Source organism: Cydia amplana, chromosome 4 (genome assembly GCF_948474715.1).
Source record: "Cydia amplana chromosome 4, ilCydAmpl1.1, whole genome shotgun sequence".
Lineage (NCBI taxonomy): Eukaryota > Metazoa > Arthropoda > Insecta > Lepidoptera > Tortricidae > Cydia > Cydia amplana.
Window position 1 is genome coordinate 4,014,332 of NC_086072.1, and position 16,476 is coordinate 4,030,807.

Here is a 16,476-nt window from a genome sequence, read left to right on the forward strand (position 1 = left end):
AGGGTTCAAATTTTATTTAAAGCTACAAACTTGAAACTTCTTAAAAAGGTATTTCATCAAAAGAGAAGAAAACTAATTTCAGAGTTTTTGATAATTCATCCCCATGGTGGTGAAAAAGGGGTTGAAGATTTGTATGGAGGTCAAACATTCATTTGAGTGCGGGACTTGAATCGTTGTAAACTTTGTATATGGGCATATTATTAAAATACAAGAAAAGTAATTTCAGCGTTTTTAAAAATGCATCCCCTAAAATGGTTAAAAAGGGGTTGAAAGTTTGTATAGGGTTCAAATTTTATTTAAAGCTAGGAACTTCAAACTTCGTAAATAGGTAGTTAAGTAGTAGATTTTATTAAATAGAGGACATGAAAATCCTCTGGTTGAGAGGAATTATATCGAGAACAATTTTATTCAGTTAGGGGCTTGAAGCTTCGTAGGTTGTGAAAGACAAGTATCATGCGTTGTAATATTAATAATTAACAAATGATTAACCGTCCTACTGCGATCTTTTGCTGCATAATGTTCTAAGCTAATGTAGAATATATAACCACCAATATACAAATCCACGCGTACGAAGTCGCGGGCAACAGCTAGTACATATATACATGTATACCTATCGCGTCAAACGATGGGATAAAATTTAATATCATCCCAGTCAAAACTAAACTTACGGGAAACTAAATAAACATATTTAAAACTTGTTTCCAGTGATAAATGAATTCACCATGTCCAAGAAAATAATTATAGATTATAGACGGTTGCCGTCCCGTCGTTTACAACTATTGGAATCGTAAAGTTTATGGTGACCGTATATTTTAAGTCAACGGAAGTAAGGGTCGTTTTCACTTGGCCCAATGTTAACGTAACCACAGTCTTCGCCTCAAGCGAAGAACGTCACAATTACATATAGAGCTTGTAGACGCTTGCTTCTTTTTCTCGCTGTGGTCGGGGGTGAGTATTGGTAAGTCTTCTTTTTTGTTAACACCTTTTGTAAGTATAATTTGACAGCGGGAGCGAGAAAAAAACTAGTAGACATTACGTTCTGACAGGGATATTTAATGAAGTTGTCCGTTTTTGGGTCCCGCTTTCATTTTGGAGAACCTTTGAGATTTTGGGCGAAGTGCTTTGCGACCGCAAACCGCATTTACATTAGAGACGGTAGATTGTTAATCAAAACATCGGGTTTTTCAACTATGGTTAGGGTACGGTCAGCAATTTTATTTGAATTCAGCAGCAAACAAGTACCTACTGATAGGTACCGGAAAGGTATGAGCTGCATTAAGCGATTCCATAGCGATCCATTTTAATTTATACTTTCTATAGGTACTTTAAAGGGATTTAATCGCATATATATAGGTTTAAGAAATGTTTAAGAATTGTTAAAAAAGACTAAGTGCGGGTAGTTCGAAAAACACGCACAACTAGAAGATGTTTAATCATTCTCCGAGACCACGGGAACACTGCCGTCCTCGAAACGTCAGAGCTAATTTAAGATCTTAAGAATACGCGATTAAGTTCCGATAGCTTGGTATATGGTACTCTAAAGGTGTGCGCCGACCGGCGTGCCGCTCATTTTTGCCACGCCGCCGGTATTAAATGTGATATTTTTCTACTTTTTTAGCCTTATACAATATGTACAGAACCACAGCCCTACCGTAGCGAGCCACGCTCGCCGGGCCCGCTCCCCGCCGGTTCCCACGCTGCCCTACCGTAAGCAGCACGTCCCAAACGGCCCCAATCAATTATATTAAACGTGATAATTTTACCTTTTTAACCTTTTTTCCTCCGTTTTTTGTGCGTCCGAGTTTTATACAGTTGACAGACAAATTATACGGCCGTTACGCCTCGTATTGTTTACTATCGGAATTGTTATTTGTGGGCGTAATCTAATTTTGACAGGCTAGGCTTAGGAAGGAATGAAGTGCACCATTATAATATTTTTTGTACTTAGTTTATGTCTGTGTCGTATTATAGTGATGTCGTAGTAGTTTGCAGTTTGTTTGAATTTGTGTCTGTAAATATTTTTTTAAGTACGTATTAATAATTTGTCTAAGTTTTACATACCTTTTTCCTTCCAACAAAAATGAATAAGTTTTCAAGGTACCTCCAAAGTACTCCAAACTGTTTAATTTTTGTACGCAAACTAAGACTTAATTGAATGGGTTAATCAACTTTTTGTTTACACATTTTTTTATAACCATAGGTACTGTTATTTTTAAAGTAAGTAAATTGCAACCTTAAGTAGGTACCTATGTAAAGAAACGCACTGTCATGAAAAACGATCTTTTTTTTTTCCTGATAAAAACGCACATTCTGCCACACTAGAAAGGACGGAACTCTGTAGTGGATTTAATTACCTGATACATACATAATCTCAATAGGTACTCATATTTTAAAAAGGAATAAGTTTCTTTGGAAAAGAAGTGACCAAGCAGTGAAAATGTGCGTAAAACACATTTTCCCAGCACCTTTTATGTAAAGTTAATTTTTCACAATTTCTTACAGTGTAATTTTTTTGAATTTTAGATATCCCTATATTTCCGTGTTACAGCATGTGGGGCTCAGCGTCATTACGCGCCCGGCTCTGCGCGGGCGTCGCGCTGGCCATGTCGTTGTCGCTGGGCGCGTCGCGACGGGAACCCAAGGACCCCGATTCCGACATCTCGCTGTGGATCGACGAGCGACAAGTTCGCATGTTTAGTGGTAAGTTACTTTACTTAGCTGTAGTTTACTGTCGCGTCGCGCTGGTCATGTCGTTATCGCTGGGCGCGTCGCGATGGGAACCCAAGGACCCCAACTCTGACATCTCGCTATGTGGATCGATGAGCGACAAGCGCCAAGTTCAGTTTATCTTGTGAATCATACAGTACAATATACAAATACTCTTTATTGAACACCTCAGTACAGAAAACAATACAAATAATACAGAAGAGAAGAGGTTAAACAACAGGTAATCATGTGCATGTACGAGGGGCGTTCAATATATAATGAGAATGAGATGCAAACTCTTTAAATATTAGGAAAGTAAATACTGGCCGACAAAGCTAATCTACCTAGCTGATTGCCATGAAAAAAAAACTAACTGTTCTTTGTTTAAAAAAAAAATACGGCGATTTCTTTGCGATGATATTGAGTACGTTAGCGAAAATGGAGAAAATTGAACTGCGCGCCGTTATCAAATACTTGTGTTTGAAATTTTTTTCTATGGACCAAGTCAATTTAGATTTACGGGACACTTTAAGGTCTAATCCTCCTCCGTATTCGACAGTCGCACGTTGGTGCGCCGAATTTAGACGTGGAAGAACATCGACCATGGATCACCCCCGCTCCGGACGCCCTACTACAGCAGTAACTGAAGAAATTGTGAAAAAAGTTGAAAACTTAGTTTTGGCGGATCGTCGTGTCACGGTTCGTTTTATTGTTGAAAATGTAAAGATTTCAACGGGGAGCGTGCATAATATTTTACATGAACCCTTGGGTATGAAAAAGGTATCAGCGCGTTGGGTACCCAGAATGCTTACTGACACGCAAAAACAAACTAGAGTCGAGATTTGTCAAGAAGCTTTGGACCTGATACAGCAAGACCGGGAACTTTTTTTGGCGCGATTTATAACAATGGACGAAACATGGCTCCATCATTACGACCCTGAAACGAAACTGCAGTCTATGACATGGAAAAGGCCATCATCTCCAACTCCGAAGAAATTCAAGGTGGGCCCATCTGCCGGTAAGGTCATGGGCTCTGTTTTTTGGGATGGTAAAGGGGTCGTAATGATTGAGTATCTCGAGCATGGAGCCACTATTACGGGCTCTTTATATGCCAAACAAATAGCAACATTGCGCAATTAGATCCGTGAAAAACGGCGAGGTAAACTCTCGAAAATTGTGTTGTTCCATCAGGACAATGCACAGGCACACAAGTCCGCCGTTGCAATGGCTGCAATACGTGATGCTGCGTTCGATATCCTTAAGCATCCTCCGTATTCACCAGACCTCTCCCCTAATGATTTCTACCTATTTCCGAGATTGGAGGAATACCTAAGAGGCAAGAAATTTGAAGACGACGACGCGGTAGTCGCTGCAATATAAGATTTTTCAAGTACTCAAGATGAAACCTTTTTTAGAAATGGAATTTTAAGTTTAGAAAAAAGATATACTAAGTGTATTATGCTAAAAGGTGACTATGTCGAAAAATAAAATAACATTTAATAAAAGTTGTATATAACATACTCATTCTCACTTTTTATTGAACGCCCCTCGTACATGTACCTAGCTACCATTACGTGTTTAGAATCATATTTATATAAATGGAAATCCCACAACTTAGGTCCAGTTTTCTTTATCAGTAGGTAATGTCATAAACTTACGGACATTCCAAACAATGATTTATTCAGTATTGATCTGGGTTACCAAGTACTGCTTATCAATGTTACAATTTACCTACGACCCATTCAAAACGTATAGCAACATCTAGATCAGCTGCCAAAGTTGTGGTTCGTCCTTTCTTTAACCAAACCCTCTATTCCAGGTATATCTATGCAAGTATTCGCCATCCTCAACGGGCGCATCCCACAATACATCCTAGACCCGCAATTCTCGCACAAACTCCCCACCATCCCGTCGGAGGTGGGCTACGTGAACTTCACGTGGAAGTCGCGCAAGAAGTACCACTACCACTTCGACATACTCACCAGCTCGGACCCCATGGTCCTCAAGCCGCCGGTGTTGAGTATTAAGACGCAGGGACGGGTGCCTTCTAAACGGCCGAAAGGTGAGAATCTATCGTTAGGTTTTGGCGGAACCTTTAGCTAACACTGTCAGAGATCAAAAATAGAGAATTCTTCTACTTAAGGTGTATTCCCAAGGGAATGATTTATATGCAGCGCCTATTCCCATCTGTGCCCAGGGGATAAATACACCCTATTTAATCGTTGATTAACATAATATAAGGATAAAGTAGGGACTAGCAGCACAAGTATAGGCGCGAAATGTGAATGTCAAGCTTAAGTTTCTAATTTCCGCCACAAGATGGCAGATCCTACAACTCGCACGGTCTCTATATATATATATAGTCATAGTCACCCTCCAATAGGTCTTTAAAATGCTCCGCATTTATTATATGTCCGCTAACAATTCAATGTCCACTTGTCCACAGAATTTAGTATATTTTTGCCATGCATGGCCAACAACAGTGGCGTGGCCACATTTGAAATAGGCCTAGTGCTCAAGCACGGCCGGGGCATACCGCTAAACGGCACGCCTCTCAGACTTAGCCTAAAAAAGGAATGCGCACAGAGAGGTGTGTATTTAGAAAGGACAGGTATTGTATCGCCAACGCATTTTTAACACTTACTCGCCTGCGGTTTTGAGCTTGTTGGGATCGCTGGTTGCTTTTGTAAACTCTCCCACTTACGGTATCGGGTTTCTATTTGACTCTTGTTAAATGGTAACATATCACTCTTATTGCTGCAATATATTCTTAAGCGCGCGGTTGTTTCATACGATAAACACAGCGTTGAACGCATAAGTACATTAAGTACGATCAATGGAATGTAGGAAAAATGACATTTTACATTCGGTAAACGCAGCGGCAGTCGCAAAACAACCGCGCGCTTTAATTTTTCCCAAAATGACAAGCATATCTTCAATTACAAAAATTCATCATTGCCTGAATTTGTCATCGTATTGGCATCTTATTGGTCACCACTGATATGACAGAACGTTAACGTGATAGTTGTTATCGTTAGGTGTATTGGCATGGAAAATCCAATATATCACATGGAAAACCCAATATCTCAAATACTTCACCTGATTCCTAAAAAATCTAATCAGCTACATATTTAGAATATGACAAGAGAATATTAGAATATTACAAATTATTAGCAACGTCCCAACAGGAACAAAATCGAAGACGTATCGCTTACTATTGATTTCTTTTAATTAACAGTACTTAATACTTTTCAATCATGATAGCTTATTAATTTCGCTTCTATGTGAAACCGGCCCGTACCCAAACCGTAAATTATTATTAAGTAGGATGATGAATTGAATTTACAGATTGGCCTATTGTAGGTATTCGCCTTTCGGTTTAGCTGCCTATACTAACTACCTAATTTAATTACCTACTTATACCTACTCTGTCTCTTGCCTTTTTTTTCAGTAACTAACAAGTGAAACCCCGCTTAATATGTAGGCACTTAATCTGACTACTCTACACGAGTTATAGAGCGATTTTATATTACATATTTTTATTTCATAACTATTGATTTTAAAGAAACAAATTCCGATATTAACCATACAACTATCAAACGCCTTCTAATAACCAAAATAATAATAATAATTTGAGCCTATATACGTCCCACTGCTGGGCACAGGCCTCCTCTCATGCGCGAGAGGGCTTGGGCTATAGTCCCCACTCTAGCCCAATGCGGATTGGGGACTTTACATACACCTTTGAATTTCTTCGCAGATGTATGCAGGTTTCCTCACGATGTTTTCCTTCACCGACAAGCTAGTGGTAAATATCAAATGATATTTCGTACATAAGTTCCGAAAAACTCATTGGTACGAGCCAGGATTTGAACCCGCGACCTCCGGATTGAAAGTCGGACGTCATATCCACTCGGCCACCACTGCTTTATCCATTAGCTAACTTAAAGATAAGCTCGTAAATTATTTGACTGACGAATAGCAAAGCTGTATTTTAAAGTCCTATATTTTAATCTGGTATTTTTATTTCGAAAGGAGGGGAGGCCTTTGCCCAGCAGTGGGACACTAAACCCGGCTAACAAAAAATAAATTAATGAAACAACGTAAAAAAATAAAATCACGTGACGTCATGATAAAAGATAACGGTCACTAAGATTGATTGGCTGAAACTACCTATAATGTTTTATTATGTAGTTTTATCTCATTGGTTCAATGTCCAAGTCGCAAAGTTTTGTTTGTTTACATTATTATATTTTAAAGATCTACAAGAATAGTGGTAGGTATGTTTTCTAGACTTAAATTGACCTTTAACATACATCTTTGATCCTAGTCGCGGCTAATTATGAGTCCCGGCCGTCCTCAAAGAAAGACCAATCACGAGTGAGGGAAGACTTTGAATCTTTGAATGTTTCTTATGGGCCTTCGAACCTGATAACCACATCAACATAAACTAAATCCGGTTGGAAGGACCATTTTCCGCCACAATTTTGACGAAATACTAGGCGATCTAGTTTTATGCTAGAATGATATAATGGTCATTTACTCGTCTCACGGGCGTTTCGAACGCCTAATTTCTTTGGACACATATTTGTTTGATGAAGTGTCTACTTTTAATGATATTTTATAAACAAAATTGGGCAAAAACAGATATTGTCCCACACTCTGCTGGTTGTTTTTGGAGCGTAAGCCAAAATCATAATTTTGTCAAAAATGGACCAAAACGTCCTGATATTGACCCAGATATGATATTGACCAGAGACCTATCCCATTCTATCAGATATCTACGTCCCTCTGCTGACCGTTTTGGATCCCTATTGTTCTCCAAAAGGCTCCAGTCCCTGTGACCTAACTAATAATACATTTACGGTGGGTACGAGCCGCCGTGTTTGTGTTTCGAACAATGCGGCACTGGACGTTTATGACCGTATTGTGCGGTTTACGGGCACTTACTGTTCTCGCCGATTACAGACATAACAATTTTATATTGCCTCTTTTATGATGTTTTGTTATTGCCGCTAGTTTGGTCTCGCCGCCTCGTGTCGAGGCGGGGATTTCCGATGATAGGATAACGAATGTTAAAAATGTTTATAGGTATTGTTATTTGCCATTGTTTTTCCCTTCCGCAGAAAAATTTGTGTTTTCGTGCATATGTATGAATTTATTTATAATTCTTTGGCACGCCCTGCACAACCTACAACGTTCGATGGATTGTAATGTGTGAGGTGTCATTAGATTTGTCTCCGAGGTCGGATTGACGGTATATCGACAATATTTAAAAATTAAAATGGCAGATTTTGTCGCCATAATACCTATACTTAGGTATTTTGATTAAGATTCAAAATGTTCTTTATTCAAGTTTCGAGTAGGCACTAATAGCAGTCGGGGTTTCAATTCAATGAAGCGGCGAGAGAAATTAGCGAAATGAGTTAATTTATTAATTCTTAATAGCGCATTTACAATAAAGTCTTACCTAAGAGTACATAAATGTCTATTGCTGCATTGCTCCATTTACTAATCGAGTGATATACTTATTTGCAATACTTACGCGTCTACCCAACTGATACGAATCCGCACGCCGCTCCGGTGTGTGATCGAGACAGCGCTACGCTCGTATACAGCGATGTCCCGCTCGCACAACGGAGCAGCGCGCGAATTCGCATCCAATGGGGAGACCGCCTTAACCCTTGCCTTATTTTCCGGACTGTCGCCGAGGGCGCGGATTGGTCGACCGCGGTGCCTCTGCTCACAGAATTTGCGTTTTTAGGTTGGTACTGCTTGCTTTATTTTTTAATTTTAGGGTTGGCAGTTCAAGTATACCTAATGTAATTTTTGGAGAATGTATCTTAGGTTGGTATTCCACCTGTCCAATTTCTTGGTCCAAGTGCATTGCGTTTCGCTCTCTCACTAAGCAAAATGGGAGACGCAAATACACATTGGACAAAGAAATTGGACAGGTGGAATACCACCCTTACGCTGTTATCTATGGCATTTGTACCAATAGTGGGACTGAGTCCCAGTTTTTACTCTAGGTTTTTGCGCTGACAATTGAACTGCTAACCCTACCAGCTCTAGCAAGTTTCTGAAACGTCATGGGGGTGTATAGTGTATATGAATAATTTGGTTTGGGTAAACTGCCCTATTGTTGGCACTGCAGCAATGTTGACCAGTTGATCACCTTCAAAGTTATTTTAAGGTAACAGTGGTTACTTTTGTACAAAAATAGAAGCCATCAATGACTGGTACTTTTCAGTGCCAACAATTGGGTAGTTTACCTACGTTGCGACTTCATAGAGCTTGTAAGGTTTTTTTCACTTTTTTTTTCAGTTATATTAGTTGTTGCATATTTCGCTGCTATATAGTTTTTATGTTTTATACGCTATTATAATGTGGCTTTCGGGGCTAAGGTTTATTTTCTTCTTATCACACCGGGTATCACATTGTTTGCACCATCATTGCCGATTCTCTGACCTTCCACATTCACTTTCGCCATCACTATCAACGTTCACACTAAAAACATTTATCAAATCACAGGGCCGGATCCCGAGTGCGACAAAAAATGCGCCAATCAGGGCTGGTGTAACCACGAGAAGATCTGCCAATGCCCTGAGGGCTATATGGGGCAGCACTGTCGCACGGCGCTTTGCTACCCACAATGTATGAACGGAGGCAACTGTACTGCACCAGGCGTGTGCTCTTGCCCTGCAGGGTACCAGGGACTGCACTGCGAAGGAGGTAATATAGACTCTAATGTCTAGTAAATAAGGTTTAGTTTATTACTGAGGGCTACATGGGTCGCACGGCACTTTGCTACCCACAATGTATCAACGGAGGCAACTGAACTGCACCAGGCGTGTGCTCTTGCCCTGCAGGGTACAGTGGGCCAAGAAAAGTGGTCTACTTACCAGTTTTGACACAAGTTTCTGCGAGATCTAACGATCGCTAAGGTTGACTTTTCTAACGGAGTTTAAAGTAAATCGACCTTGTTGTCTCATGACGTTCAAACGAACCTCAACCGTAGGGTGGTAGACCACTTTCTTGGCCCACTGTACCAGGGACTGCACTGCAAAGGAGATTCTAATGACTCTTAGACTCTAATGTCTAGTAAATAAGGTTTAGTTTATTACTGAGGGCTACATGGGACGAACGGCACTTTGCTACCCATAATGTATGAACGGAGGCAACTGTACTGCACCAGGCGTGTAATATGCTCATGCCCTGCAGGGTACCGGGACTGCACTGCGAAGGAGGTAATATAGACTCTAATGTCTAGTAAATAAGGTTTAGTTTATTACTAAGGGCTACATGGGTCGCACGGCACTTTGCTACCCACAATGTATGAACGGAGGCAACTGTACTGCACTAGGCGTGTGCTCTTGCCCTGCAGGGTACCAGGGACTGCACTGCGAAGGAGGTAATATAGACTCTAATGTCTAGTACATAAGGTTTAGTTTATTACTGAGGGCTACATGGGTCGTCCGGCACTTTGCTACCCACAATGTATGAACGGAGGCAACTGTACTGCACCAGGCGTGTGCTCTTGCCCTGAAGGGTACCAGGGACTGCACTGAGAAGGTGATATACACCGTATGTCTAGTGGATAAGGTTCAGTTTACTATAGATACCCTGAGCTACATGGGTTGAACGGCATTTTGCTACCCTCAATGTATGAACGGAGGCAATTGTACTCGTACTGCACCAGGTGTATGCTCTGGACTGCATTGCGAAGGAGGTGATATATACCGTATGTCTAATAGATAAGGTTCAGTTTACTACTGAGAGCTACATAGGTACTGTCGTACGGCCCTCTCTCCCTGCAGTGCAAAAACGTAAACAAACACATATTGATGTACGGTACAACTATGAATAAGGTTTTTACTAGACTACGACAATGAAACAAATATTAAATGCTGCAACTTTATATCAAAACATGATGAGTAATGATGACTATAAAAAAACTACTCGTCACTATACAGGGTGGCGCATTCAGATCGGTCAGTATGGGAAAATCTGAAACTATAAGACATACGACGATCTCTTCTTAGGAACCATGTCATCGATTTTAGTAACAAGAAAAACTGCATTCATACATTTAAATTTTTTTTATGTAAAATGTATTGAAAAAAATGGTGGCCATTTCGAAAACATACTAAAATAAATTAAAGGATATGAAAACAATGCATTTTATTCATTTCAGACATCATGTTTCATAGTAACATTTACTGCTTAAGACCTACACAATCGATATCTAAATAGAAATAATTTTAGATTTTTTTTTTTCAAAACGTCCGGGTTCGATTCCCGAGCTGAGTACACATTTTTTTTAAATGTATGAATGCAGTTTTTCTTGTTACTAAAATCGATGACATGGTTCCTAAGAAGAGATCGTCGTATGTCTTATAGTTTCAGATTTTCCCATACTGACCGATCTGAATGCGCCACCCTGTATATCTAATATAATTTTATGATACCTACTGCCGAAGTTTCTGATGTGAAAATACTAGACTAGAGTTTTATCGGAAATATTTATGTGTAACTTAATATGAAACGCTTTAGGGCGTCCGCTAGATGGCGGCGGGTGAGCGGGATTACGAAAAATAATAAGAGCAACGCGCTAAGGGTCGGTTGTACCGAACTGTTTGTCATCGTTAAAGAGTTCGCTAAATTTGACTGTATGGAAAGTTTCATAGTAAACCGCCGCGGCGCGCCGGGTGACGTTGATCAGTCTGTCAAGTGCGGATGGTGCAACTGGCACTAACTGGCGCGGACGCGTTCGATGGATTTTACCTACAATATGGCACCCGCCCACGCTAGCGGACGCCCTTATATGCTCCGGCGGCCTAGAATAGAATAGAATAGAATATATTTATTTGCTTGAATACGTAACAATCAGATCTTATACTAAAATAGTTAGACACAGTATTCAGTCGACACTACATCAACATGCAAAATATTTACAAAATTGTACATTAAGGTACTAAAAATAAATCACTAATTTATGACATGCAATCATTAAAACAAAATAATAATAAAACAATGTCATTGAAAATAAAATTAAAGTATAAAAGTATTATGGTAGAATTAGTCAAAAGTAAAAGTTAATTACATATATCAAATACAAATCGGCAATTGTCATTTTAAACATTATAATTTAAAATTTAAATAATCCTTAACACTATAAAAACAATGTTCATGTAGCCATTCAGTCAATTTTACTTTAAATAGCCAAGGTGACAATCGCTATCGCTTCGCCATCGAATCGCTTTGTGTCTCTATATCACTCTTCCATAGTAGTGTGACAGTGAGAATTGCGTTTCGTTCGCTACGGAGTGTTAGCGATTGGCATGTTGTCTACGGGGCCTGGTGTCAACCAAAACTCACTAACTTCTACACCAACTTCAGTCATAGTGTACCGTACTATAGTTAGTTTTTTTTAGCATTAGAAAGAACTTGAAAGAAGGTAAGCGATTTTGACATGTCTTTTAATTGAAAAACACTTTTTTAAAATCAATAACTATTACTTATGAAAGCAGAAGACTATAACAGATCGTATTAGATTCATAATTGTTATTACATATTTACCGTAACTTATTTTTAAAATGTGTTTTTCAATTAAAAAACACATCAAGATTGTTTACCTTATTTCTAATGCTAAAAAAACGAACTATAGTACCAAAACAAGGTTGATTTTTGTTTATTATTTATTTTGCTTTAGCGAGTTTCGGGTTTTCCACCAGACTTCATTAAATGTACTCGTACTTAATCAATTTTAATCTATAGCAAAGAATAAATTCAAGATAGTAGTGTGTCGTAAATTCGGAATAAAAAGACTTCGTAAATGTCTTACAAAATATATTATGTTACATAATACCTAATTAATTCGACATTACAGGAACCTAAATCCTCTTAGAAATAGCGATAGCCCCCTTACACCCGGCCTTAATGACCTCAGTGAGCGCCTTATAGAAGGGCGCCTGCTCAGCCCCATGGTCTATCCCCGTGTCGTGGTGTTCCTGCTCCTCGTCACGGAACTTGGTGATGGTGGCCAGGATCTCGGGGTCCACGTTGGGGTCCTCCATGAGGGTCCGGAGCTGGTCGTTGTAGTGTTCTACTATGACGGTCTCGACGGCCACGGTGCAGGCCATGGCGGCTTCTTTGCCCATTAGGGCGGTGCCTGGAATCGAGATTATTAAAAAAAACCGGCCAAGTGCGAGTCGGACTCGCACACGGAGGGTTCCGCACCATCAACAAAAAATAGAGCAAAACAAGCAAAAAAAACGGTCACCCATCCAAGTACTGACCCCGCCCGACGTTGCTTAACTTCGGTCAAAAATCACGTTTGTTGTATGGGAGCCCCACTTAAATCTTTATTTTATTCTGTTTTTAGTATTTGTTGTTATAGCGGCAACAGAAATACATCATCTGTGAAAATTTCAACTGTCTAGCTATCACGGTTCTTAAGATACAGCCTGGTGACAGACGGACGGACGGACGGACGGACGGACGGACGGACGGACGGACGGACGGACGGACAGCGGAGTCTTAGCAATAGGGTCCCGTTTTTACCCTTTGGGTACGGAACCCTAAAAAGTAAAAAGTCATTTATTGTCGCAAAGAAAACATACAGTAACAAATCAAACAAAGAAAAAGAAAAAGCGGCCAAGTGCGAGTCGGACTCGCCCATGAAGGGTTCCGTATTTAGGCGATTTATGACGTATAAAAAAAAAACTACTTACTAGATCTCGTTCAAACCAATTTTCGGTGGAAGTTTACATGGTAATGTACATCATATATTTTTTTTAGTTTTGTCATTCTCTTATTTTAGAAGTTACGGGGGGGGGGACACACATTTTACCACTTTGGAAGTGTCTCTCGCGCAAACTATTCAGTTTAGAAAAAAATGATATTAGAAACCTCAATATCATTTTTGAAGACCTATCCATAGATACCCCACACGTATGGGTTTGATGAAAAAAAAATTTTTGAGTTTCAGTTCGAAGTATGGGGAACCCCAAAAATTTATTGTTTTTTTTCTATTTTTGTGTGAAAATCTTAATGCGGTTCACAGAATACATCTACTTACCAAGTTTCAACAGTATAGTTCTTATAGTTTCGGAGAAAAGTGGCTGTGACATACGGACGGACAGACAGACGGACAGACGGACAGACGGACAGACGGACAGACGGACAGACAGACAGACATGACGAATCTATAAGGGTTCCGTTTTTTGCCATTTGGCTACGGAACCCTAAAAAAGACACAATAAGCACATAAGTCCAATAGGGTTGTTGACTGTATAAATTATAGTTTGTCAAAGGATGTTATTTCGTGTAGATATGAGAGAATAACGGGGTGCGTAGACAAGATGCTCCGTAGCGTAGCGTAGTTATTTCTCTTTATCAGTCGTCCATGTTAGTGCGACGGAGACAGTTGTGTTACGTTCGCTACGGAGCGCCATCTCGTCTACGCACCCAGTTAGGAAAATTAAATAAATAAACGATTCGAAAGAGTAAACATTTAAGATATTATATTGGAAAATGCCTTAAAAAGTCAACTCTATTTGTACCGAGACAAGGTGCATTGATTCTTAAGGATCTCAGTTCATCTGGTTGAAGTGAATAGTTATATCGTGTATGGTAATAGTTACTTACCGCTGTATTCATAAAATATCTGTCGGCAATCAATTCAAAGAAGCAACAGGGATTTATGAGCATCTTTATATATAACAAGATTAACAAAACTCTAAATATCTAAACAAATCTAAACAAACACACACACACACACACACAAACACACAAAATATATATATATAATGTAATTGCTATGCACTCATATTAGAATGGCATTGTTTTCTGATATCAAAAGAAGCCCTATAATTAATTGCTTTAAATATAAAATCAAAAACAAAATGGGAAATGTAGTAAATAAGTCATACTAGATTCGATGTTCCTTATATAGTTTCTATTGTCTAGGAGAGGACACTGACTTCTGTAACACAGGTCTTTACCTAGCTCAGAAGTCAGGGACTTCAAAACCCACTTAGTAACTTGTTTTTTGATAGAAGTGATATCGCAAGGTTTAACGCACCGGTTTTAACGCGACTAGGTTTCAGATTTGAGCAGATTTCTCTGTAATTTTAACAAAACGTAGACGTAACATTTTCAGTACTTTGGGAAGAGCGCTCATGCGCGCGGAGTGGTGGCCGGGCGAAGTTATTCACAGTTTTAGTTCGCGGCGTTTATGAGAGATGGTGCTAGGTCATGTTGATTAAAATTTTAAACTTAAGAGCCAACAGGAGTGGTCATTTCTCCATACAAACGTACTCGACTGTTTCCTCCGTGGGTTTTGAAGCTAGATCAATGATTTTTTCAACACAGATTAATATTGTCAATATCTGTGTCGGACCGTTTTGCTTTTTTTGATATTTTTGTTTTTTAAGCCCTTCAAAAATGGCCAAAATGGCCTAATTGACTATGCCGCAATGACAGGCGTGCTATTCAAAACTGACATCAATAAGTCAAAAAAGCAAAACGGTCCGACACAGATAATGTCATAATCATTTAGATTTCCAAATTTGGTTACGATTGGTTAAGTTTTGGAGGAGGAAACAGTCGAGTACGAAACCTCGATTTTTGAGATTTTTACGCAGGATTTTTCGCCTTGTCCTTATCGCACTAGTTTTAGGAGCCGCTTCCGTTAGCGAGACGGGTATATTTACCTAAAATATTTAAATCTTAGCTCCTGTTGGCTCTTAAATGGTCGGATAGGAAACAAAAGTGCATTTAGTGAAAGCTGGAACATGTATTTAAGTGTAAGTTCAACTTACCTGCGCCAAGGACGAAGCCAGCAACGTTCCATATCGGCGTGAGCATTGTTGGCCGCACTCTGTATTCGTTTATTAACTGTTCGAAGCGCTCGCGGTGCTGAAAAGTTATGAAAAACATATTAAACATTTAAAAATAAATAATACTACGATTGATGCATGCATACAGTCTCTATATCTAGTAGGCCAACCCAACCAAATAAGCCTGACGCATGCAGTGTCCTGTCCAAGAAAATCCCATATAGGTTAAGGCACAGAATAAATAATAGTACTAGGTACAGAAGACTCACTCTCTAACAAAACGCGTCTGTTACGATCAGGACAGATATGGCCGCTAGGTGGCGACAGCGCCACGCGAGGCTTATGGCTAGCCACCAAAATTGGTGTGGAACGGATGTACTTTTAGCTACCTGTAGCAAAGCGACGAAATCGCGGAGTGAGCCACGCCTGGTTAAGGCGTACACAATTTTTGACTTCGTAACTTTGTTTGGACTAGTTAGGAGGTGAACATATGAAAAGTCCCCGGCCGTAACCGTCGAGCCGGGGGTGAGGGGGGGTTGTTGAAGGTCCCATTTTTCGGTTTTTCGCTTGTATCGAAAACTATGCGTCCTAACGACATGTGATAATTTGTACAAAATGCGCCTAGTTCCTCAGCGTGGTCAACACGAATCTTGTCGAGCTGACATATGTCATACCTTGACCTCCTGCTCCCACATGTGCTTGATGGTGGGTCCTTCGGCCGTGTTGCCGAGCACAACCATCTGCCCCGGGTAGATACGGTCCGCGCCTAGTTCCCCAGCATGGTCAACACGAATCTTTTCGAGCTGACATATGTCATACCTTGACCTCCTGCTCCCAAATGTGCTTGATGGTGGGTCCTTCGGCCGTGTTGCCGAGCACAACCATCTGCCCCGGGTAGATACGGTCCGCGCCTAGTTCCCCAGCATGG

General features: G+C 40.0%; 2 protein-coding genes across 3 annotated transcripts in view; one reads left to right on the plus strand and one right to left on the minus strand.

The window, feature by feature from the left end:
- LOC134663072 (protein shifted) overlaps positions 1 to 16,476 on the plus strand; it is a 44,304-nt gene that overhangs the window by 23,581 nt on the left and 4,247 nt on the right. The window contains exons 2-5 of one of the 2 annotated variants that reach the window (XM_063519393.1): positions 2,549 to 2,700; positions 4,526 to 4,768; positions 5,153 to 5,296; positions 9,238 to 9,438. In XM_063519393.1, coding sequence (XP_063375463.1) covers positions 2,550 to 2,700; positions 4,526 to 4,768; positions 5,153 to 5,296; positions 9,238 to 9,438 — 739 coding nt within the window. In that variant the 5' untranslated portion in view covers position 2,549. Of the gene's footprint in view, positions 1 to 2,548; positions 2,701 to 4,525; positions 4,769 to 5,152; positions 5,318 to 9,237; positions 9,439 to 16,476 lie in introns of both variants that reach the window. The other variant, XM_063519392.1, reaches the window with a different exon arrangement.
- Positions 12,589 to 16,476, minus strand: part of LOC134663090 (5-demethoxyubiquinone hydroxylase, mitochondrial) — a 101,071-nt gene continuing 97,183 nt past the window's right edge. The window contains exons 5-6 of the mRNA XM_063519418.1: positions 15,531 to 15,627; positions 12,589 to 12,877 (exon numbers count right to left, since the gene is read on the minus strand). Coding sequence (XP_063375488.1) covers positions 12,600 to 12,877; positions 15,531 to 15,627 — 375 coding nt within the window. The 3' untranslated portion in view covers positions 12,589 to 12,599. The remainder of the gene's footprint in view (positions 12,878 to 15,530; positions 15,628 to 16,476) is intronic.